At 41.6% G+C, this 23179-nt stretch overlaps 1 protein-coding gene across 3 annotated transcripts in view; it reads right to left on the bottom strand.

Moving 5' to 3' along the window:
• Nucleotides 1-23179, bottom strand: part of wdr7 (WD repeat domain 7) — a 100131-nt gene that overhangs the window by 73767 nt on the left and 3185 nt on the right. Inside the window, exons 2-17 of one of the 3 annotated variants that reach the window (XM_085413396.1) lie at nucleotides 22158-22329; nucleotides 21963-22069; nucleotides 20664-20742; nucleotides 19691-19865; nucleotides 19489-19565; nucleotides 18826-18945; nucleotides 17180-17325; nucleotides 16986-17088; nucleotides 15891-16016; nucleotides 12402-12549; nucleotides 11874-11989; nucleotides 11502-11634; nucleotides 11126-11346; nucleotides 10141-10336; nucleotides 6758-6972; nucleotides 75-308 (exon numbers count right to left, since the gene is read on the bottom strand). In XM_085413396.1, the coding sequence (XP_085269522.1) occupies nucleotides 75-308; nucleotides 6758-6972; nucleotides 10141-10336; nucleotides 11126-11346; nucleotides 11502-11634; nucleotides 11874-11989; nucleotides 12402-12549; nucleotides 15891-16016; nucleotides 16986-17088; nucleotides 17180-17325; nucleotides 18826-18945; nucleotides 19489-19565; nucleotides 19691-19865; nucleotides 20664-20742; nucleotides 21963-22069; nucleotides 22158-22316 (2355 nt within the window). In that variant the 5' untranslated portion in view covers nucleotides 22317-22329. The remainder of the gene's footprint in view (nucleotides 1-74; nucleotides 309-6757; nucleotides 6973-10140; nucleotides 10337-11125; nucleotides 11347-11501; nucleotides 11635-11873; nucleotides 11990-12401; nucleotides 12550-15890; nucleotides 16017-16985; nucleotides 17089-17179; nucleotides 17326-18825; nucleotides 18946-19488; nucleotides 19566-19690; nucleotides 19866-20663; nucleotides 20743-21962; nucleotides 22070-22157; nucleotides 22330-23179) is intronic. The other 2 variants (XM_085413395.1, XM_085413394.1) reach the window with 2 other exon arrangements.

The following is a 23179-nucleotide window of genomic DNA, read 5'->3' as shown; positions in this document are numbered from 1 at the left end:
ACATGAAAAACAAAAATAATACAATAATAAAAGACCTTCATTAGTGGAATTTTTTTTTTTTGGTGTTTATGGACCTGTTTGAAGATTTTATGAGCCAACAAGGACCCGCCCTTATCAGCCCCAGCTTGGCTCTTCTGTAGCGTCTCCGGGGACACCAGCATGGGGTTTGGTCTCTGAGCTTCCTCCGTCAGCAGCTGGATGATCACCGCCTCCACGTCGAAGAACAGCACATGCATGTCAGGGTCTGTCAGGTTGGTCTTCATCGCCTGGACCACCAAGGCATTGTGGGAATATTTTGGTAAGTTGCCCTGGTGGAAAGACAGAGTTCAGTTTCAAGAACAAAATCAATCACAGTGTGACACTTTTCACATTAAATATATAAATATATTTAAATGATCCATTGTCGATATAAATTTAATTAAGAAGTTCAAGAGCTCCTCATCAAAAGCTCATTATTTAAATCACACACACGCACACGCACACGCACACACACACACCTGTAATTGCCACTAATATTAACACTCGGCTCAATTTTAATTGTATTAGAAGAGACAGCATGTGCATGGAGCTGTTTGCTTCTCGTTTCCATGTTAATGAGCTGATGACTGTAATTAAACTGATCCTGTTAGACTTCGATTCCAAGGGAGGAGACAGGAGGAGGAGAAAGTGAGGGAGGAGGTGGTGATTAAGACAGGAATGAAGAGAGGAAATAAAGAGGAAAGAAAAGGCCAAAGCTGGATTTTTATCTGCATGTTTTTGGTTTTTTTTTTTTAACCTTTTGCCTTAAGATCACAGAGCTTTTTCGCCATCACCACAATGGTGTTTGAAAAAGAAACATGACAGGTCATCACATCCTGCCCTATCATTCTGTTTGACTCTAAAGGGGCCAAAATCTACAAAAACAAAGATTTTTCATTAAATAAGACAAACAATAGACTCCATAAACTTCTCAGGAAACTCACAGAAGGCTCATTTTCCCATAGATCAAGTGAAGCAACCCGGTTCTCATTCCCCAGGCTGCAGGTTTCAGGGACAAAAGCACCGACTTCACTTTTCAGACCCAGAGTTAAGCCCATTTCTTTTCACGTCTAAGCTCACGTCACATCATGTCTATCATTTACCTTTGTAACCATAGCATTGCATCAAATCTTTCTTTAAAGATACATAAAGAAAGAGAAAACATCTGATTCCTCACCGAATCTTCCTCCTGTTTACTTGCATTTAGAGTTAACACACTGTTATAATCATGTTGTGTTTAATTTTCTCTCCACATTTTAAAATAAACTACAGGAAAGTGACTTTAAACAGACACAGACTTCAAACTTTGCTTTTTCCTCTCGGCAATAAGCCTCGTTTTTCTTTCGAGATTTGCCATTTTCTTGTGAATATGAAATTTTTCCATAGAAATTTGGCAGTGTCACTTTCGTAAGTATGGCACTTATTTCTTTCATAATTTGCCAATTTTGTCTCCGTTTTCCCTTTCCCCTCGACAATGTACCACTATCGTGTAAATTTGCTCATGTGTTTTACAAAAATTTGCCTTGGTTTTGTCTATTTGACATTTGTTCCCCAAGGGGTCTGATATTCTTTGCCTTCTTTTTCCGTAAAAACTTATCAGTTGTCGTTTTTTTCCTTTGTGAATTTAAAACTTAACTATTGAAAATTATGAGTTTTTACTTAAAAATGTGAAATTTAAATACATTGAAGTTGAAGTTGAGCATGAAGTTAAGCATTTGATGCTGCAGGGGCCAATATTTTTAAAATTATGTTAAAAATCTTCAATATAAACATATTTACAGACTCATTTCTTCTAAACAGTTAAATCTCTGTGAGCTTACCAAGTTTAACATTTCGTAGCACAAGCTATGAATCAGCGCACAGAAGTGACGATGAAATGATTCTTTTATGTGATAACTTGTTTTGTATCTGGATCACTGAATACTGATTGACTTTGCGTGAAATTCTGGTATTATTTTCATATTTGTACCTTCACTGATCACTGGTCATTTTGTTGCACTTTTTTTTTTTTTTCTTTTGCCTGAAGCTCTTTGTATCGAGCTGGATGTGACTGTGTGGGCGAGAACAATAATTAGCGGTAAAGACACGTCCTGACTGACCGAGAGACACAATACACCTGCAGCTGGGACACGGACACACACACACACACACACACACACACACACACACACACACCTTTGACAGGCTGGTCCTCCCTGAGGGCTGAAGTGTTGTATGTCTTTGTGTGCGTTTGAAAAGTGGTGCTGACAACAGTGATGTGCTCATAAATTCAGTGTATTCTTCAAACATGTATAACTGATCAAATCTGGGCTCATTTTGATCTTTTTACTTGTCCGTTTATTTTTTTTCTTATCATTTACATTTACATGAAAGAAAAAAAAAAGAGAAAAAAAAGATGTGAAGTAGATAAATCTCAGCACTATTATCGGTCTATTAGACAGTTTCCTGGTACGCTGGTGCATGCACAGAAAAACATACATTTGAGGATGTTTATGAAGTATTTTATTCAAAGAATGGCTAGACTCCTGCTCGGATCATTTTAATTCTGGTTTCTGGCTTCAGACTAAGAAGTTAGTTCTTATTTTCATAGATGCCTTTGATTTTTCCTGATACTGGAGCCTCATCCCTGGGTCTGTGTGACGGAGGCTCCATTTTGGTGGAGTAACACTGCCATCTAAAGGCAGTCTGCAGCACTATTTATCTCTACAGTGGAGTGCGGTCTGTAATATTTAAGTTTGAGAATGAAGAAACATTTATGAACACAAAAATTCAGACATGAAGCAGCCCGGTGTGATGTGAGGAAACATGGCTTCAGAACTAGGTGAGAGAGTCAGAATTGAAATTGTTCTCCTGATCAAAGAGCAGCTTTCTTAGAGTCAAACACGACTCGACTACAAAACAGATCCAGCAGGAGGACATGGAGTTAAAAACACAGTGACAGGAGCGAGAGAGAAAGGCAAATCAGGCATGAGATCATTTAAGTAAATGAGGAGAGATACAGTTAGCTTGAATTTGTGCAGAAAACTAAAAGAGGAGACAGAAGAATGGGCAGGAGGATAATGCGTGGGAAGCACAAGGACAGAGAAGAAAACGAGGATGAAGAGGAGGTGAAGAATAAGGTGGAGAAGAAGTTGGTAGAGGAGGGGAAGGTGGCAGAGAATCAGGTGGAAAAGGACAAGAAGTTGAGGAGGAAAAGGAGAACAGGACAGTAGAGGGCAGAGGCAGAGAAGTAGAAAGTGGAAGAAAATGGAAGGAGGAGGATATGAAGGCAGCAGAGGAGAGGAAGGAAAAAGGAGGAGGACATGAATAAGAAGAGGGTGGTCAAGGGAGACACGCAGAGGGAAGAAAGTTGAGAAGGAAAAGAAGAGGAAGGAGGAAGACGAGGCAATGAATGAGGTGCAGAAAAAGGTGGGAGAGAAGAAGAAGAAGAAGATTAGATGGGGGAGAAGAGGAGCAGATCAACGCTGTCATTAAATTCAGGTGCAGCAGGAGGGGGAGGAGTCACAGAGGATCTGAGGCACCTGACTCAGAGTTCCGGTTTCCCTGAGCTCAGGATTAACAAACTCAGAGTTCCAGTAAACTGACTTCGTGGATCCTGGCAAAGCTTCAGCCTCAGGTTTGAAGACCTAAAACATCATTCTTGCAAGCTCCAAAGTCTGGATACAGTCGTTTTTCCTCATGAACACAAACATTCACAGATCAGCACATTCAGCAGAATAGCTTCTGAACAAACCAACATCAACTGTGCACACACACACACACACACACACACACACGTCAGCTGGGTGAAATGTTTGGGTTGATGGTCTGACATTTCATGGTCATTATCCACCATTACACCCAGCAGGGGAGGACACACACGGTGGGGGGAGTTGGTGGTGTTGAGCCATAATTTCAGCAGGCATGAGGGGGAAATGACGGCGGGGGTGGGAGGCAGGAAAGTGAAGCACAGTGATGCATTTCTAACATAAAAGGAGAAGAAAGATTACAGCTGTTGTTTGTTGGCCTTTTCACAGAAGAGCTGTGATTATGGGCAGTTATGACCGGAGGGGAGGGGGGGTTCCTCCACAGACGACCCAGAGGAGAGAGAAAACAACACAAAGGTTATCATGTGGAAGGAAACAGGAGGGAGGGAGGAAAATTAGAAAGAAAGAACGACCCCTTAGAGCAGAGGAGACCTGAGGTAAATGAGTTCCAGGTGAACCTGCAGAAGTCAAACTGCACCGGCAACTAAACTAAACGCTGTTCAAGCACTAAATAATTCACAGCGCTTGTTTTCGGTGCCGGGCTGCACATTTGGGAGGGGTTACCGCTGTCGGGACAGATCAGATCATCACGTCTGACAAGTGGTCCCCTCACAGGTGAAGCTCAAAGAAGCTGAAAGCTACCGAATACAGCAGAGAAAGGGTAACTCAGGTGTGCCGTGAGCTAAAATATAATTCTTCATTACGTATGATCGGTGTTTAAAGCTTCGTTTCATTATTTCCAGTCATATTGAAAAGGTAGATATTCATAATTAAAATACCTTAAACACAAAATTTAAGACATTTTATGGTAGAGTGACACAATAAAACATTTAACTCAGTTTTCCTCTATGTTAGTTTCATCTCCACAACAGTCCCAGGTTCTCCTTTAGTCCTGACTGTGGGACTGACTCACTTTTGGAGTGAGCCTCTAGTGGATATTAGAGAAACTACGGTTTTTGGTACTTGAGCCAACAAGCACGCCTCTGCTCCCATACATCATCATGTAATCAGCATGAGCCATTACATGGTTTCATGCACAGCACCAACTGTAAAAACTGGTTTTCCCAGGAAAGGCAGGAATTTGTGACTTTCTATACGTCATTTCTACGTCATGAATGTAAAGTTCTGTTGTTTTATTGGTATTTTAAGGTTTTTAGCACTGATCAAAGACAACTTGTTAATTTTGTTGTTCAAGCACCAATGACAATAAAGATATTCATTTCAATTCAATTCCTCAGACACTGAGAACTATGCACTTTTGGAAATGGAATTTTGATGTACATACTGTCTTTTTGCAAATTGTGCACAGTGTGCATTTTATTTTCATTTTTATTATAATTTATAAAAATGGGTGTATCTCAAAAACAAAGTTATGTGCACACTCAAAATAATGTTTTGTGATTTGAAAGGATTTTATGCAACTTTTTTCCTTTTATAATTTTTGTATCTATGTTCTGGGTAGTTTATTGCATTTTTTTATGTTTTTATTTAGTTACTATAAACTTACTACACACGCATTTTCAAAACTGGGGATATAAAGGATGTATTGATGCACAGGAAGTTGGGAAAAAAGCACAAAGGCACTACAGGAGGTAAAAATGTAAAAACAAGCTCTGGAAGGTAATTTTAAAGTAGAAAAATAAATAATTAGGACCCAGTTTAAGACTTGAGAGAGAAAAACAAAAAAAAGGGCTACTCAAGTAGTTTGACTTGTGCTGGTACAGGTTTAAATATTGAAAAGCTAGTCTCCAGAAAGTCTCAAAAGAAACGCTGGACTCACTCTTTTTCACCATTATGACATTTAATGCCATCGTTCCCTGGAGAAGTCACTGTACGGTTGACCTGTGGGTCGTCTCCAGCAGAGTTTTAATTGGTCTGACTTGAGCCAGCAGCTTTGTGACTGAGATGACGTGTGTGTGTGTGTGTGTGTGTGTGTGTGTGTGTGTGTGTGTGTGTGTGGTGAATGATGCAAAGAGAAAATCATTATATGAGGAACATAAAGAGACATCTGAACTTCGTAGAAATGAAAAAATTAACATTTGACAAACCTCAGCTTCAGTCTAAGAAGGTTTAGAAAACAAATCTTTGTTTTGAGCAAAAACTAAATAAATAAATAAAAGTAGAATCAGGATTTACCACAAAGTGTTGAAAAGATTCCCAATCTGAATCAGATTGCTGAAAGTGACGTCAATGCGGAACCTCTATTATTTTAATGACCACCAGGGGGCGACTCCTTCGACTTCTATGGTCTTCTGTGACCTCTATGAACTTAATGGGCTCAGTCAGTAGTTTCAGGTCATAAACAGAACATCAAGTCATTTTGGTGGATATCAGGCTTGTCTGCTGTCCCCTGTTTCTAAGGCGCTGCAACAGTTTATATTTATATCTGCAGTTGTACTTGCAGGTGCTTTCAAAATATACTCACTACTCTTTATACTGTTGTATATGGGTTTTTGAGGACTCTCTTTAAAAAGAGATGCTAATCTCAATGACTTAAAGTAAACAGATTTAACAATAAATGTATAACGAAAACTATAATGAGGACCAAAGACGTGTACCTGCAAACGTGTGATCTGTTGCTCAGTGATCCGTCTTAAAAAGCAGCTTAAAACTTGTCATTTTAACAATATTTGTTTTGACATTTTTGCTGTATTGTCAAAATACAATTTTGCTTGCTTACCCCTTTACTGATCTAACATATTGAAATGTCTAGCATGTTAATTCAGCTAACAAATACAATCTAGACCATTATTCCCCACAGGTGGCTGAGAGTCAGGGTCTTTCCTTTGAATTTAATAAATACCAACAGCCTCACAGTGTGCAGAAAAAACAAGCGTTGCCTGCATTTGGATTGCTCAGGATCTGATGGTAAACAAATATTCCTGTATACACGCTACAGGTCAACCGTTATATGCACATTTCTTTGTTTTGTGCCTTTTTCTGTTTAACTTATTTCTTCCAGTGTGTTTGTGACTTTTAGTGGTCGTCCTCACCTTGTCAGCGTTGTCTGCAGCCAGCAGGTTGGTGGCAAGCGTCTGCAGTTTGTGTTGAGCCATGTTCTTCAGTGCGGCCAGGCTGCGGCGGGTCATCGCCTGTTTCAGGTTCACCGCCGAGTGGCTCAGAGCATCCACAGTAGCTGGAGCCAGCTCATCACAGGCATTCAGGATCTCTACTGCAGTTATTCCCATCACACAGCGGTCCAACGCTCCTGGAACCAAACCAGTAAACAAATCTGCCTCAGCCTCAGAAGACACAAGCTACACACAAACCAACAGTCTGATATTTTTTCACCCCCTGGTCCACCTGCAGGTGTACACCTGTGCACAGTAAACCTGAAATATATAGATTCACTGCTAACTTCTAATACATAAGTGCCTTGTTTTTTCTCATTGTGCCCATTCATTTCTCAATTAGACCAGCTAAAGATTTTGCATGGAAAGAAACTGCTAATTGGATGGTTTAAATTCCTTGTAGCTGCAGGTGTTTAGCACTCACTGTTTTAGTTGACTGATGGTACTCTATTAAATCCATCCATCCATTCTCTGCCGCTTATCCTTGTCAGGGTCACAGGGGGGCTGGAACCCATCCCAGCTGTCTAGGGCGAGAGGCAGGGTACGCCTATGGGCAATTTGGAGTTACCAATTAACCTATCCCCACTAACTGCATGTCTTTGAACTGTGGGAGGAAGCTGGAGTACCTGGAGAGAACCCCCACAAACACGAGGAGAACATGCAAACTCCACACAGAAGGACCCCGACCTGACAGTGGACCTTCTTGCTGTGAAGCAACAGTGCTAACCACCGTGCTGCCCCTCTATTAAATCCATAGGGTAGATATAGATAGCTCTAAACCTCAAGCTCTCAATTGCAGTACAGTCCTCAAAGGTTATTAGGTTAATTTGGTAGTAACACTCAGTTTAAACAACACAAGGATAATACAAAGCAATAAAAATCAAACACTGCAATCGTATGCAGTTTGAAAAAGAAAATTCTTGCAGTGTATTACAAGCCCTTTAACTAAATTTCGAATTTTAAAATGACAAACAGTCATAGTAGATCCATAAGTAAACAAAGGAGTTGTGTTTTAAGCAGACAGAAATAAAATAAAACTTTTACATGTAAAACAGTAAGTAAACCTAAAATATCTCAAGAGACATTTCAAGAGAAAAACATTCAATAGAAAGAGCCAGAGTTTTGTAAAACAATTTTCATCCTGCACTGACCTTTTTATCAGTAAATTGGAAACAGTGAAAAATGTCCAGTGTAATTTCCTTCAATACAAGATTGTATTAAAAGTATGTTTAAAAAAAAAAGCCTGTCATCTGTTGACCACCCAATCAATTAATTGAACCACTTGCACTCTAAAAGGTGATTTCATCTGAATAAACAGAAAATACGCTTCACACTGGATAAAACTAAAGCAATCCTGCACAGGTGGGTCTTAAGCTTCTTTTTAAAAAGAGACTTCTGCAAATTGGACCCAGCTACAGCCAACATTTCCCTGAGCTCAGAGACCCAGGAGCTACATATGATGGATGAAGCAGTTCATTAATACCAAGTAGAAATTTGACCATGAAGAGCTCCAATAGTGATCTCTGAAATCTTCAACTCAACCCTAAACTTTAAGGGTTTCCAACACACTTTGTTTGTGGGAAGCTCAATGGTTTTGATTCAACTTTGACAGAACAGTAGGTGGGGTTGTGCGTTGTGTTCTCAGGGCCTCAGAACTGCACTGAGCTCTGACCTCGACCCTGTACGACATCGTCAGGATGAACTGACACATCGATGGTTTTATCTCAGCCTCTCTCTCTCTCACTCTCATCACACAGACTTGCCTTCTGTTTCCATCAGTCTCCCTCCTCTTGCCCTTGCACTCTCCTTTTATTTATATCAATCTTCCAATCTCTCTCACACCATCTCAGACTCACAATCATTATCTATAGTCTCTTGAATATGATTCAGGTCACAGATGATCTTCTCCAGTGTAACAATTCTCCACCTTTATAGAAAGAGACGGGCTTTAGAGAGACATCATTAGCTGCAGACAGAGCTGACATCAGTATTGGCTCTGGTATTGAGTGAGAGGAGAAGTGGCACCATTATACCTGAGTGTGTATAGGTGTGTGTGAGTGATGAAGGCCCATGAGCCATGGCCCCATTACATGTCTAACGCCTGAGTACACACACACCTTCCTTAATTTCACACTTAGATACCCTGCAATTTCCCAGCACTACAGCTCATTCAGGTCACACACACACACACACACACACACACACACACACACACACACACACACACACACACACACGGTCTGTTCCAGTACCCAGTCATCATTCAAGTTAATGCTACCTCTATGCTGTGCCACATGGTGCAGACTGCACATGAGCTAGCAGGTACAGAGGAAGATGTTCACTTCGTTTCTTCATGTCAGGATGATAAGATGGATATTGTTAAGCACAGAGCTCAAATTAGGTTAACTGGGAAAACAAAAAAACAAAGGATGTAGCTGCCATGTTGACTTTTTGGAGCTATTGTTGGACGAGAGCCAAGTTATTGTTCAGCCAACACAAGCAAACCTGTTCATCAGGCACAAATACGAGTTTTGGGGGATTATTAGGTGGCTGTAGTTCAGGAGGCTGACCAGCTATCTACTAATCAGAAGGTTAGGGGCGATCGTGGCTCAAAGAGTTGGCAGTTCGTCTTGTAACTGGAAGGTTGCCGGTTCGAGCCCCGGCTCGGACAGTCTCAGTCGTTGTGTCCTTGGGCAAGACGCTTCACCTACCGCCTACTGGTGTTGGCCAGAGGGGCCGATGGCGCGATATGGCAGCCTCGCTTCTGTCAGTCTGCCCCAGGGCAGCTGTGGCTACCACTGTAGCTGCCTCCACCAGTGAGTGAATGAATGAATAGTGGAATTGTAAAGCGCTATATAAATGCAATCCATTATTATTATAATGTTGGTTGTGTTTGACTCTTTAGTCTGCATGGTAAAGTATCCCTATCCAATATACTGAGCTCCAAGCTGCTATCTGACATGTTTATTGGAATATGGATGTGAATCTTAGGAAAAGTGCTTGTATTAATTATTTGATCAGTGTATGAGGACTAACTGTTTTGAAGCCAGTGTCTAGTGGTCATTGGGGGAACTGCAGAGAGCACGCCCACCCCCACCCCCCTTAATGCATGCTTAGCATTAAGATTAGAAGTAGGAGGAAACTGCAAGCCTGAACCTTTCAGCTTTGGTAGCAGCTCGCAAAGGTTTTCCTTTGAGCTAACAAACAGGCTAATATAGAATATTATGATCGGTATCTTAACAGTCATAAGGTTTCCATGTTCTAGTACAGTGAAAACACCTCCTTCCTGGTCCTCTGGTTCTTACCTGTGTCCATCTGCCAGACGTACACAGAGCCGTCAGAGCAGCCCACCACCAGGTAGTCGTCTGCCGGGCGCCACTTGATGACTTGGATGGGGAAAAGGTGCCGCGATGCGAGCATGATGCACTTCCTCTCCCGGAGACTGAGCAGGCCGACAGAGTGGTCGCTGGCCACCGAGCAGACGCAGTGCTGCACCCGAGTCTGCAGAGGAAACACAGCAGCAAGGTGAGGCATAGAATCTGAAGAAGTGCTTGCAGGTCACCGAGAGGTTAGCAGACAATAAGTCAGAGTAGAAACTCAATACGGCCTCTGAATCGTTTAACATTATTTTATTTTCAAGGATTTCGAAGCATTTAAAACCACTCAAGATGTCAGATTTGATTCAATTTAAATGGAATGACCCTTTTTAGTCATTAGTGACTGCACTGCTGCAAAGGTCTTCTGATCTCTGGAGTCAGATATCACTGGTTAAAAAAAAGATATCTGCTCTCTATGACATCAAGTAGAGCCAAGAGTAGAAACAAACTATGTGAAACTGATTAGAGCATCCTGAAGCCTGAGCGTCCGCCTCACAGTTTACTTTAATATGAAGAACCAAATTGGAACAGGACATATGTGACAAGAAATGAGCAACAGTTACAATAGGTACCCTTTACTATTAAAAGAATGAGAAGAAGCCCATCTGATGTCTTCATTAAAGCTTGTGTGTGTAACAGCTCAGCCATTGTACTCAACAGCATTACTGTGATTTCCATGGCAGCAAAACATCTCTAACCATTTATTTTAATGTCATGTAAACAATACGAAGTCCTCTCTGTGTAGTTTCAGGTGGGCTTCTGAAACCACAACAGCACAAAGGTCTCAACTTATTTCCACAGTAACGATGACGACTGTAACCTCGTAACATTTAAATCTAATGTCAAACAGTGTTGCAGAGACGGCAGAACAAAGCCTGAAAGCAGACATAGACCCGCGCGGTGGCGGTCTTACGCTGCAGTTTTCTGGCGGAACGATGAGCTGCGTGATCTCCCCTCCGTGGACACAGAAGATGTGCTTCATCTCCCCGGTGAAAATGTCCCAGACAATGACGGAGAAGTCCACTCCCCCAGACACCAGCGAGCGCTGGTCGTAGCGTGGCGAGACCTGGTATGGGTACAGGACGCAGGTCACCTTGTTGCGGTGGCCTCGTAGGGTGCGGTGAGGCGGCCAGCCTGCAGAACAGACCGACACAAAGGTCAAAGGTTTTTAAAGTCAACTAAAACTAGAAATAGGCATGAAAATGAATCTTAACTGATGTAAAAGGAGTCAAATTGAAACAAAACTTCCCTGGATTTGTTAGTGTGTCTGTATAGTTTGTTTGTCTCACCTCTCCTGAGCATGTGCTCGCCCTGCAGCAGCTGGACGATGGCCGTCTGAGTGGCGGGAACGAGGATGATGCTGCCGTCTTCTCTCCCGCACACCAGGCGCCCCTGAGAGGGGATGTAGACGCTGGCCGTCACCTGAGGTGAAGCACACACACTCTCTTAGAGTTTCCCCACTGTGTAAACCCTATCGCACACGTGCTCACAAAAGAGGTTATTTTGGGGTCGTGTTGATGGACACAATAAAAGGACGTTCCCCACACACCCACACACACACGTTTGTTTTCATTTTTGAAAGTTTTCAACTCTGTGAGAATATTTTGAATCTTTAAAACAACTTCTTTTATAATTTAATGAGAACTTTTCTGTGTTCAGACCTTAATGGGTTCGTCTTTGCCTGGCAGGACGCTGAGCTGGTCAATGATCCCTGAGGACACTGGGGTCAGCTTATCAAATGCCTCCTGCAGGCTGATGGTGAATGACACCTGCAGCTCTGCAGTGATACAAACAGACAAAGGACTCGTTTAGAGATCAGCCTTCTGAAGGACTTGAGGATGAAGAATAAGCTCTCCAGAAAGTTGAACAATGCAATCAGGCATCTTGTAAAGGGGACCTATGCTGCTTTTCTTTTTTCTCTTCCACATTTTTCTTAAGAAAAGAAACTCTATGAATCAAGTTTTTCTGTTTGTTTGTATTTTTGGACCAACAGACTAAAAACAACCTCCGTTAGTACCAACTCGTTAACAATGGGCTGCTTTAAAGCTAAAAAAAAAAAAAAAAAAAAAAAAAAAAAAAAAAAAAGATCATCGTAACGTCATGCTGAGGTTTGAAGTTCAAGAAAAACAGCAAAGTTTTATGAAAAGACTTTTACCAGAGAAACCTCACCATCTTCCCCCCTTCCTTACCTGTGGAGGTGGACTGTGGCTGCAGAGGCGAGGTGTCCGGGATGCTCCACAGGGTCATTCTGCCCGCCGAGTCACCCTGGATCAGCAGCTTATGGAAGGGCTCCCTCCGGCTGAAGAAGAAGCGGGTCATAGGAGGGCAGATGAGGAGCTGGAGGAAGGCAGGAAAAAATACATGTCAACACCAACAAGATGTGATGCCTCAAAGCTCCCCGGTGACAGCTGGAAAACATCTTTAAAGGCTCTCCAATTGGCCAGAACACTTCCACCAATACTGGAATATGCTGAATTTGTAAGCTGAGCTTAAATTTAAGAGCCAAGTGAAGCTGAAATGGTTGGTTTTGCTCTCAGGTTGTCTTCAAACAACAACAACAACACACAGCAAACTGCAGAAAAGCAGAACCACACATCTCTGATCTACAAGCGCTCCAACCACTGTTTTTTTGTTTTGTTTTTTATTTTCTAACTCTGGGATGAAATAAGCTGAACTCATGGATGGCTGTCTCAGCGCCATCTCTTGGTTATATGAGAGCCTGATACAAGGCTCTGAAGTAAAAATTTGTAGAGCAGAGTAAAAGATGACATCAGTTTGGTTGAGTATCACCAAAAATCTGAGCAGATTCTGTTCCTTGGCTCAATAATTCTGGACATCAGGATAAAACTGACCTCTCCGGGAGAGAATAAACGCAACTAGAATCACACTTTAGCATTTCATACTATTTAAAAAAAAAATAAAAATCCAAAGGTTACTGAAAATGGTGGAGATGGGAGGAGGGCAGCAGAGCTTTTACTGCCTAAAAAACACAAGCAATCCACCGCTAACCAAAACTGGGCTGACTTACATCTATTATCAATACATGAAGTAATAAAGAGTGAAAACTAATTAATGTGACGAGCAGTGCGAGAACAATTCTCAGAGTGCAGTTTGGGGTGCTGGCAGGCGTGTGGGGGGGGTTGCGATGATGAAAGCCGGTGACCCTGCGGGCGTAGCGTCACTGCGTAATGGCTGAGGGGGTGAAGAACGATCAGTTAGTTCAGCTCATCTGAGCGCTGTGGACGAGCAGTGAGGGTATGCAAAGTGCCACCAAATATCACACAAACACACACAAACCAAACCACATCTTTCACTAAAGATGCAAACAATTAAACAGCAAGGAGAGTTTAAGTTTTCAGCAAAAACCACCAGAGAGGAAGCAAGAAAAACAGAGACGGGACACCCACCCACTGCACCTCATTCATCTGGATAACTAGAAACACAATATTCAGAGTTCTGTGACCTGTAACCTGAATTTCTTTTAACCTATTTTAATATTTAATGCAAAAAGAAAAAGTGAGCAAAACTGTACAGAATTAATGCCACTACTAAAAAAAATTATTTGTAAATTCTAAATTAAAGGCCAACCAGGAAAGAGAATTTTAGACCAAGGATGATGGAAAAAAAAAAAAAAAAAAGCTTTGGAAATTTGGCCATGAAAATCAAAAATCTGATTTTAGTTTAGAAAATCTCTCGTTCTAGATCAACTTCATTCTTTCAGAATGACACTTTTCATTGTGGCTGACCTGACAAATGTCACCTGAGCAACACAATATTATTTACAGTAAATAACTTATTATTACATCACATTAAATATTATATCACACCAGATGAATATAAAATTACATTTTATATTTGGATTATTTATTTAGCTGGTGGTGATCATAGGAAGTCGGCCCTAGCGCTGGAGCTCACGCTGGCTTTGGTTATGTTTGCGAGTTCTGTGCACCATATTACAATTATGTGTCACATTTTTTAAAAAGCATTATTGTAAAAGTACCAAAAATTGGTATTCACTTCAATGAAATGTTTCGCATTTGATGTGGACCATGGCCATCTTTTCCATTATGCCAAGATAATAACCACCTTTTTGCTGTGTTATCGAAAATGTAGACATATAAAAGAAAACAAAGACATTTGTCAAATAAAGGACATTGGTAATTATAGCAACCACTCTGTAGCTTCCCTAACAGGGGAAAAAAGCTGTTCCCATGAAAGCTAAATATCTTTTTTTTATTATTTATCAACACCTCACAAATAACGTAGAGTTTTTGGCTATTTGACTGTGGCTGACCCATTGTGCGCCTTTGGTTTGTTATGACCTCCGGGACTCAGCGGGTCATTATTTGCTTAGAAAGCAGCTTGGGGGACTTTGCATGCATCTTCATCAGCATGAAGACAGATGAGGAGGGTGATGGTGCTTTTGGAGGACAAGTTTTGCTTTAGTGGGAGGAGAGCGTGAAACCAGGTGAACCAGAGTGAGTTCAGTCCATCAGTTGGTTAGGCAGGAAGGAAAACAAAGAGCGGAGCAAACAAAAACAGGCAGTTCACTCAAATAGTCATCAACTCAGCAGCTCACTCTCAAAACAACTAATTACCTCTTACAAGCAAAACAGCAGCCGTCAGTGGTTTGTTTTCCTAGCAAACTTACAGATATTACCATATTTCTAGCATTTTCTATTATGATGGCGTTCCTCAAGGACTCATTCTTGGACCACTGCCATTTTATGTACAACCTAAGCCACAGCTTCACTGACATCAGGAATTAGTCTACGCTTTCAAATATATAAAATATAAAATTCAGTATATTCTTCTGATAAACAAAGTCCTGAATGATCAGGTCCCATTACATCTTACAGGCCTCGTATAGACCCACAGTATCCCAACACTCTCAGTCACTCTCAGACTGCAGATTTAAAAGTGTTTCCTAGATTTTCCCCAAGTAAAATGGCACATCAGGATCATCTGGGTTTTTTTGGAAACATCTGCCCACCACGCACCACATCACTATGTCAACAAGCCAAACTTCACTAACCAATCAAAAGCATTTGTCTTAGTGGTGCCTAAGTGTTTGCTTTCTTTTAAGAACTGAAGGCACATTTGAACCCGGAAATGGCTACAGCAATCGGAGACCTGCACCTCCATGATCCTGGAAGAAAAAGCAGTTCTTCCTCTCCACTGTTGCCAAGTGTTTGGTCATAGGTCTGATTGTTAAGGTTTTCCCTCTAATAGTGTTGGGTCTTTACCTAGTGTTTAAAGGACTTTTGCACCCCCTGATGACATGGGATGGTGTGTTTTTACGGCTGAAAAGTGTGAGCTGAAGAATGTGAGCCACTGAGCTGACATCAACACTTTCACTGCTGTTCTCACAGTTCGCTCTTCTCACCTGGTTGTCACTTTCTGGATGAGCTGCAAAGTCCCAAAGTCAGTTTGTAAATGCTCCAAGCATTTCAAAATAATATCTTTTTGACCCCACCTGGACCCTAAGAATAATTTATATCACAAATTAGCTCGAAAGAAAGATTAATCGAGCATTTTTCAGCTCTGGCTTCTCCAAAGTAAGGAATACAATTCTAAAAACTCTTATTCTGCCTCTTGTAGCTTTTGCAGCTTAGCCATGACAGTGAAACCTTCTTCTTCCTGCCTTCGCTTTCACCATGTATTTTTCTTGGGCTTACAGGTGCCTCTAGAGGCCGGTGGTGGAATAACGGCTCTGGGATGTAGAGCTCCAAGTCGTACCCGCTGGGAGGGAAGCACTTCACCTCCAAAACCATCTCTTCCTCCTCACCTCCCTCTCCTTCCCTCTGAGAGGAGCGAGGGAGGGAGCATAAGGTAGAAACAGCAAAAGTAACAAAAAAGGCACAGACAACACATTAATACCAACAAGACGACAAATTATAAATACACACATGAAAAAAAACTGAGGAAATTAAACCAGAAAGGAACAGAACACAGAGTCAGGTTCATGCACACGGATCAAGATGAGACCTTTCATTTACATTTCCCGCAGCGGTTTCAAATTAAAAGCTTTAAAGGAATAAAGTGGAAACAGGGATGAGCTACCGCCTGGAACAACAGGTCATATCTGCAACTGTTGTTGGACCTGATCTCTGCTGGCTTTTTTGTAATCTTGAATACACGACCAGGTGTACTAATCCAGGTGCATGAAGTGAACCTCACATAGAATAAATCATATAGACAAGACAAAGCAGCCTGAAGACTTCAAGAACCACATTTATCAATATTATTGCAGAGTAGACAGCTAGTACCACGTTAGGTTGGCTTTACATAGCTAAAAGCAGGACAGGCCTGCTGGTTTGCTGCACAATAAGGTTACAGGTTTGCTGACTTACCGACTACTGAAAGTTAATGTGAATAACTGGAGTTCATAACTTTTAGTTGTGAAAATACATTTCCTGATGGAGGCTCAATGCTGAAATGCAGTATAAAGTTTTTAGCTTAAACATGTCTTAATAATAATAATAATAATAATAATAATAATGTTGTTTTACCTGTGTTATTCTCAAACTGTGTTTAGGATCTCATTCAATCACTTCTCAAAGTTTTTTAAACTAATCAAATGACGCCCCCGTCAAGTCTATTCTATTTATAGCCTATAAACCATTTAAAGAACAGAGGCTGCCTTATAAGTTCAAAGCATCGGTATCAGTAGCTATATCTGCAACACTAGCCCTGTATTTACTTGGTATGAAATCATTGAATCTCCCGTCTTCCTCCCTGCGCATGCAATCTGAGGCGGATGGAGGACTCACCTGTTTGTCTGAGCGGTCAGCGATGCTGTACACCAGCGGAGGGATCGAACCTTCTTTGGTTTTCCCAACATCACTGCGGAAATGCTCACTAGCAGGCAGGCAGCTAAGAAACACAAAGACATGTTTAGGTTAAATTGTCATGACGATGAACCTGTCTTTTTCCTGCAGTGATGACAGATGAGCGGCAGGCTTACCTGGCTGGCAGCTTGTAGATGTAGCTGCAACCATCCTCGGTCCAGATGATGACTTTGTCCGCGGCGATGAACTCACCTCCCGTCCAGGACTGGTCGTTGTCGTTGGACACCGAGCAGAGCAGGGAGTAATCGCCCGCATCAAACACCTGAAACAGACAAAAATTCATTAACATAACCATCTGTCCAGGCCAAGACTTCAGACTGCTGTGTGATGATATTGTAGAGAACCATCAGCACTCCTCTGTGGTAGCAGGGCTGGAAAATCATCAAAATCCTCAGTGTATGTTTAGCTCAGTGGATGAGCAGTTTTTAATACTCTGAACACACAAGCCTTAATCAGGGTGTTAATTTCACACATTTCAAACAGAGAAACACCAGTCAAAGTCTCATAAGTGTAACGTGTGACTCAAATACAGTGGTCCCTCGCTATAACGCGGTTCACCTTTCGCGGCCTCGCTGTTTCGCGGATTTTGTGTGTGCAAATCTTATGGCTGTTTCTTTGTTTTTGTTTTCTTTCTTGGGGGGGGGGGGTAACAGCGCATTGTGTGCTGCGTCCGGATCGGCTGTAGACCATAGTCAATCTCCTCCATGCCGTGTCTCCTGTCCAGTACAGAATGTGTTCAGCTTGTCAAATTTACATAAATCTGCGATCGCTAGCAGTGTGAGTGAAGTGCTGTACTGCATGTTTGTATGTTGTATGCATGTTTTCTCCCCAACAAACACAACAATGTCGACAAAATGTTGCTAACCATCGCACAAAAAGTTGGAATTCTGGACATGCTAAAGGAAGGTAGAGGTTACCGTGTTTTTTGGATTATAAGGCGCATTAAGCGAAACAAAACAGCAAAGTGAGTCAAGCTTTAATCAACTCATTCTTCTTGTTTCCTCTATAATACATGACTTATTTTTCTACGAAGGTTTGAACTTTGAGAGTGTTTAAACAGGAGAGAAAAGTGTGAAAATGTTCATGTCTGTCTGAGAAAAGTGTATAAAGTGTGTAGTGAGGGGTTCTACAGCCTTAAAACGTCTATAATAATTGTAATAAAGCTGGATACTTCTCGGATTTCACCTATCGCGGGTTACTTTTAGAATGTAACACCTGAGATAAATGAGGGACCACAGTACAGTGTTTTTCCTGGTTTCTTTTGGATGCACTTCCAGCAGAATAAAAGAGGTTTACCAGCAGATTATAATCAAGTATGACAACATTTTATACATTTCCTAAATCACCACCTTAATACATGCGCAGTTGACACAAAGTTTGGTTAAATCATTGGCTTTAGTAGGGTATGACTTAAAAAGCTGCACATATAAAACTCATTTCTCTGTACAACAGGTACACTGCACTGCTCCAACAGCAGGTGGAGCATACCATAATGATTTACCCAGTAAGAAGTAAACCATCTTCATAGTATAGAAAACCCAAGGGTAACCCTCGAGTTACCTCCTACATAGTACAGGCTTCATGTGACTGGCTTAAATGGTATTACATGATAACCTTTCTTTCACTCTACCAACTTTGTTCAATCTATTTTGATCAGTTTAAAATAGTTAACCAGACACAGGAGCATTTCATCACGCTCAATCACCACTGTGACCATCATGCCAGCAAAAACAACCCCCGAGTGGTTCGTGCAGGTTCTTACCCTCCAGTATTTGGAGCACACGACCAGCAGGCTGCTCTGAGTGAAGGTGCAGAAGGAGATGCTCTGGCAGCCCTGACAGTAGATCGGTTTGGACTCCTCTTCAAACACAGGGTCCAAGTCCTGAAAAAACAGAAAAAGAAATTACAAGTTAGATCCTGAGCAGAGCCATGCATCGATGCTGGAGACACAGAAAAGAAGTATTTTTTTCCTTGATTTTTAAACAACCTCCTGGGCTGAAGTGCCAAAAGTTATAGTTCCTCTAACGTCCACTTGAGGCTGGCTCCAAAAATGAGCGACTCTCCACAGACTCATGTTTAAATGTCCAACTTTATATCAGAAATAAACATGTTTAGACTATTGACACTCCTCCATCAGATTATAATACTTTAAAATTAGGGGTGCGACAGGTATGCTGAAACAGACTCTAGTAAACTTGTTAGGCCTGACCTCCACTAAATGCTGGTACCTTTTTAAAGCTGTCCAGAAACCAGTGGGTGACATCAAGCTGGCCACATCTATCTTTTGTATACAGTCTATGATATTCTAATCTAAGTAGGACTGGGGAGGTCTGTGTTTTCTTCTTTACTTTATTTACAGCTTCATTTACGATGGTGTAACTGAAGCCTGATGTGCGTTTTAATAAACACCTGTATGGAGGTGTACCTGCATTCTGCTGACCTCAGGTGTTATGATCCAGACCTTCAGGATGCCCGTCACTGACACCGCCACAACCGTGTCCTCTGCACAGAGACAGAACATAGCTTATTCACAAGTACAAACATGAAGAAGTCCACAGCGATGATGTTTTGTGCAGGGCAGTCTGCAAGCTAACATTCAAAGCAGTGAACCTGAGGGAAACTCTCACCTTGTGTGCGGTGGGATCGGATGATGCTCATAGAGCTAATCCAGTCAGGAGAGATTTTAGACACCAGCGAGTACAGGACCTCCAGGCTGGTGGCATCCACCACCAAGATTTCTGGGTAGTGGCCATTACAGAGGAGACGCCCCTCCCTCTGAGTGCCGATGGTGAACTGGTAGTACTGAAGAGGAGGCAGAGAAGGAGGGGAGTGAAGATGAAATGATCTGGATTAAAGGTCTTTTCAATCACCTTGTGGTTTAATTTTGGTCTCTACTTTTTCCTGAAGGTAACATTAGGCTTTTGTGTGCTGGTTAAATACTTTTCACCTTTTTTTTTTTTTTCCCACCTGAGCTTTTTTCCCCTTTTTTCAGGGAAAAGGGAAATACACCTTAAAGCTTAGGGAAAGAGCACAACCATTCCCTTTGTATGCTCTCATTATGAAAACCCTACAGTAAACACTAGTTTACAATAGTATTGGGAAGCTCATCTGTAACCGGAAGGTCGCCGGTTCGATCCCCCAGCTCTCTCTGTCCTGGTCGTTGTGTCCTTGGGCAAGACGCTTCACCTACCGCCTGCTGGTGTTGGCCAGAGGGGCCGGTGGCGCGATATGGCAGCCTCGCTTCTGTCAGTCTGCCCCAGGGCAGCTGTGGCTACAACTGTAGCTGCCTCCACCAGTGTGTGAATGAATAGTGGCATTGTAAAACCGCTTTGGGTGCCTAAAAAAAGCGCTATATAAATGCAATCTATTATTATTATTATTACCATAAAAAAAGAAGCCAAGTAGAAAACACCTGACATAATTAACCAATCAGACTGTATTTGGGTTGAATAAATAAGGCGAGGCTGAATCAGTGCTATGCAAATGTACTGTTTAACATCTTGATGTCTGATGATCATTCACTGCATACGTGTGTGTGTGTGTGTGTGTGTGTGTGTGTGTGTGTGTGTGTGTGTGTGTGTGTGTGTGTGTGTGTTTTACCTGTATGCCAATGTGAGCGCATGCCAGCTTTGTGAACTCAATACAGCGTCCATCGTTCACGTCCCACAGACACATCTCCCTGTAAGGTCAAAAAGCTGCTGTCACACATTAATGTACTTTGAAGAGCTTCCTCATACACAGAAGCCTAATCTGTTTTAAGCTAATTATGGTTGTAGTAAAATGGACTGCATTCTTTTAGAAAACCACAGTGGTTGCAGTACATGAGATGGTCCCTTTCGTACACCAACAATGCCTCATCTCAAAAACATCCAGCTCTGAAAATGACTGGACGTGAAGTCAGGCAGTCTAATACACATTTACCACTGATGTGCTGTCCTGCACCAGTGCCTTCCTCTCAGACTTTTCACATTTCTCACACTTATGCATTTGTTGGAATTTGGCTCAGAGCTGGCTTAGAAGCTATGCTTTAAAAAAATTATTTATATGTTGTAATGACTTATTTCATTGTTTTTAAATTTTATGCATCACCCTGTCCAAACTAAACCTCCTACAACAAATCATCACAGCAGAAACACAACGGCAACTTCATTTAGGACAGCTATAACGCTTATTTAATCAAAAAAGGCAAGCAGCAACCTCTGAGACTGAGAAATAAATCCAAAGAGTGCAGTTCCTTTTATGTCCATAAGTGAGTCAGTCGCTTATAGACTCCCATATTAAAAGACCCAAGTTTACAGGACTTTACAGACTCGTACAGAGAACAGTTTCTGCCTCTATAGAGAGCTTTATCTTTTATAGGGATCACAGTACACCCATCTGTTAACAGGTCATTAACAGATCAGTGTGTTATTGATCTATTAACAGATGCACGTGTCTGCCAGTTCCATCTGTAAAAGCCTCGTACTCCACCCTTTCATCCAAATATGTGGACTTCTGGCTCCAATAAACCAAAAAGCAAAAGGTAATAAAGTCTCAGTATAGGACAAATAAATGGACCACATTAGAGTCCCAAAACCTGTCGTTTATACAGTTTATGTCTGTAACATGTAACCACTGTACGGGCATAACAATTAGGGCAGATGTGACACATATTTAGGATGAAAAGGCTCAAATTTAAATACCAGTCTTCAGAGTTTATTCCCAAAACTATTCTGACAAATCTTTCCGCAACTGAGCCTCAGCACTGAAATGAAAATACTTTAAGACACAAGTTAAAAAATAAAAATCACAAGAAAAGAAAGGTGTACACACAGCGACTGTACATACAACCCACATGAACGTGTTATATAAAAGTTAGCAAAAAGAAGTCTCATGGAAGCACGCTTCACGATTGCTCACCCGCTCTCAGATGCACTGACGATGTACTGTTTGTCGCTGCATGCACTCGCTTTAGACAGGCAGGTGATGGAGGCTGTGTGACCAAACAGCATTGCCCTGGGACAAATCTGAGCAGGAAACATAAGAGAGGAGCAGAGTGTTTGATGAGAGGAGGAGAAGAAGCAGATTGAATAAAGCTGGAGCACAAACACTCACCTCCAGCTCAGGCGTCATGTCCCAGAGACAGATCTGTCCATCGTGGCAGCCGGTGATGATGGTGCTAAAGTCATCCATCACCAGCAGACTGCTGATGCAATGTGTGGGAGCTGTGCGGCCCCAGAGCACTATGGGTAGAACCAAGTTGTTCCCCGACATTATGGTGAGGTGTCTAGAAACAGAGGAAACAATGAGGCTTCAGTGTGGCAGAAGTCTGCCTTAGCTTAATGGTTTTAGCAACATTTACATGTTTGAATGACTTCGTGGGTAACAGCAACCTGGAACAGTTTTGATTGGTGCATTTTGGATCTCATGCTCATGCACAACAATCAGGAGGAAGTTTGATTTTACTCCAGCAAATAAAGCTGATTATCTAAGGACACAATCAGAACCAGGATTAAATCTCAAACAGCTAAAATACTACTGAAATGATCATTTATGACCCATTTCACATGGGAATACCTTTTTAAACTTGTCAAGTTTAAAAAATTGTTCTGCAGGAACAAATCTTTGAGTGTGTTTATATTTACAGTCCAAATTGTAATAAGTTACTAAAGCAGTGAGATAAATCTACCCAAGCACACCCTGCGATCTCTGCAGCTCTCCCTCTGCAGGTATCACTGCTAGAAAGCCTGAGGATGGCTGCTGTCAGTCTGAAGAAAGGTTTGCAACAAATATGAAATTTAGATTTAAAGATAACAGTTCGTATGCAGACAGACAGCTTCCAGTTTAGCATTGTTCTGTAGCAGGTCTGCACAATAAATATAATTTTAATCTGAAATCATAACTTTGGTTTCCCACAATGAAATGAATACGATCAAGTGATAATTAAAAAATGCTTGCTCTGCCAACAAAACAAGCTGTGTGGTGCAGTGAGCTTCAAGTTTTCTGGATTAGTCTGTAAGAGCAACACTCCATTAAAAGACGGAAAAACAACAAAACTCAAACATGTGACAACAGAAGGTGAAGAGTTCATCCCTCAGTGCAGATCATTATCATACTCCGGATATTCTGCAAGTGAT

This window comes from Rhamphochromis longiceps, linkage group LG7 (genome assembly GCF_057381845.1).
Source record: "Rhamphochromis longiceps isolate RC_006_pf linkage group LG7, R_longiceps_female_GT1.1, whole genome shotgun sequence".
NCBI lineage: Eukaryota > Metazoa > Chordata > Actinopteri > Cichliformes > Cichlidae > Rhamphochromis > Rhamphochromis longiceps.
Note: the sequence above shows the minus strand (reverse complement) of the source record. Positions and strands in the feature narration are given on the sequence as shown.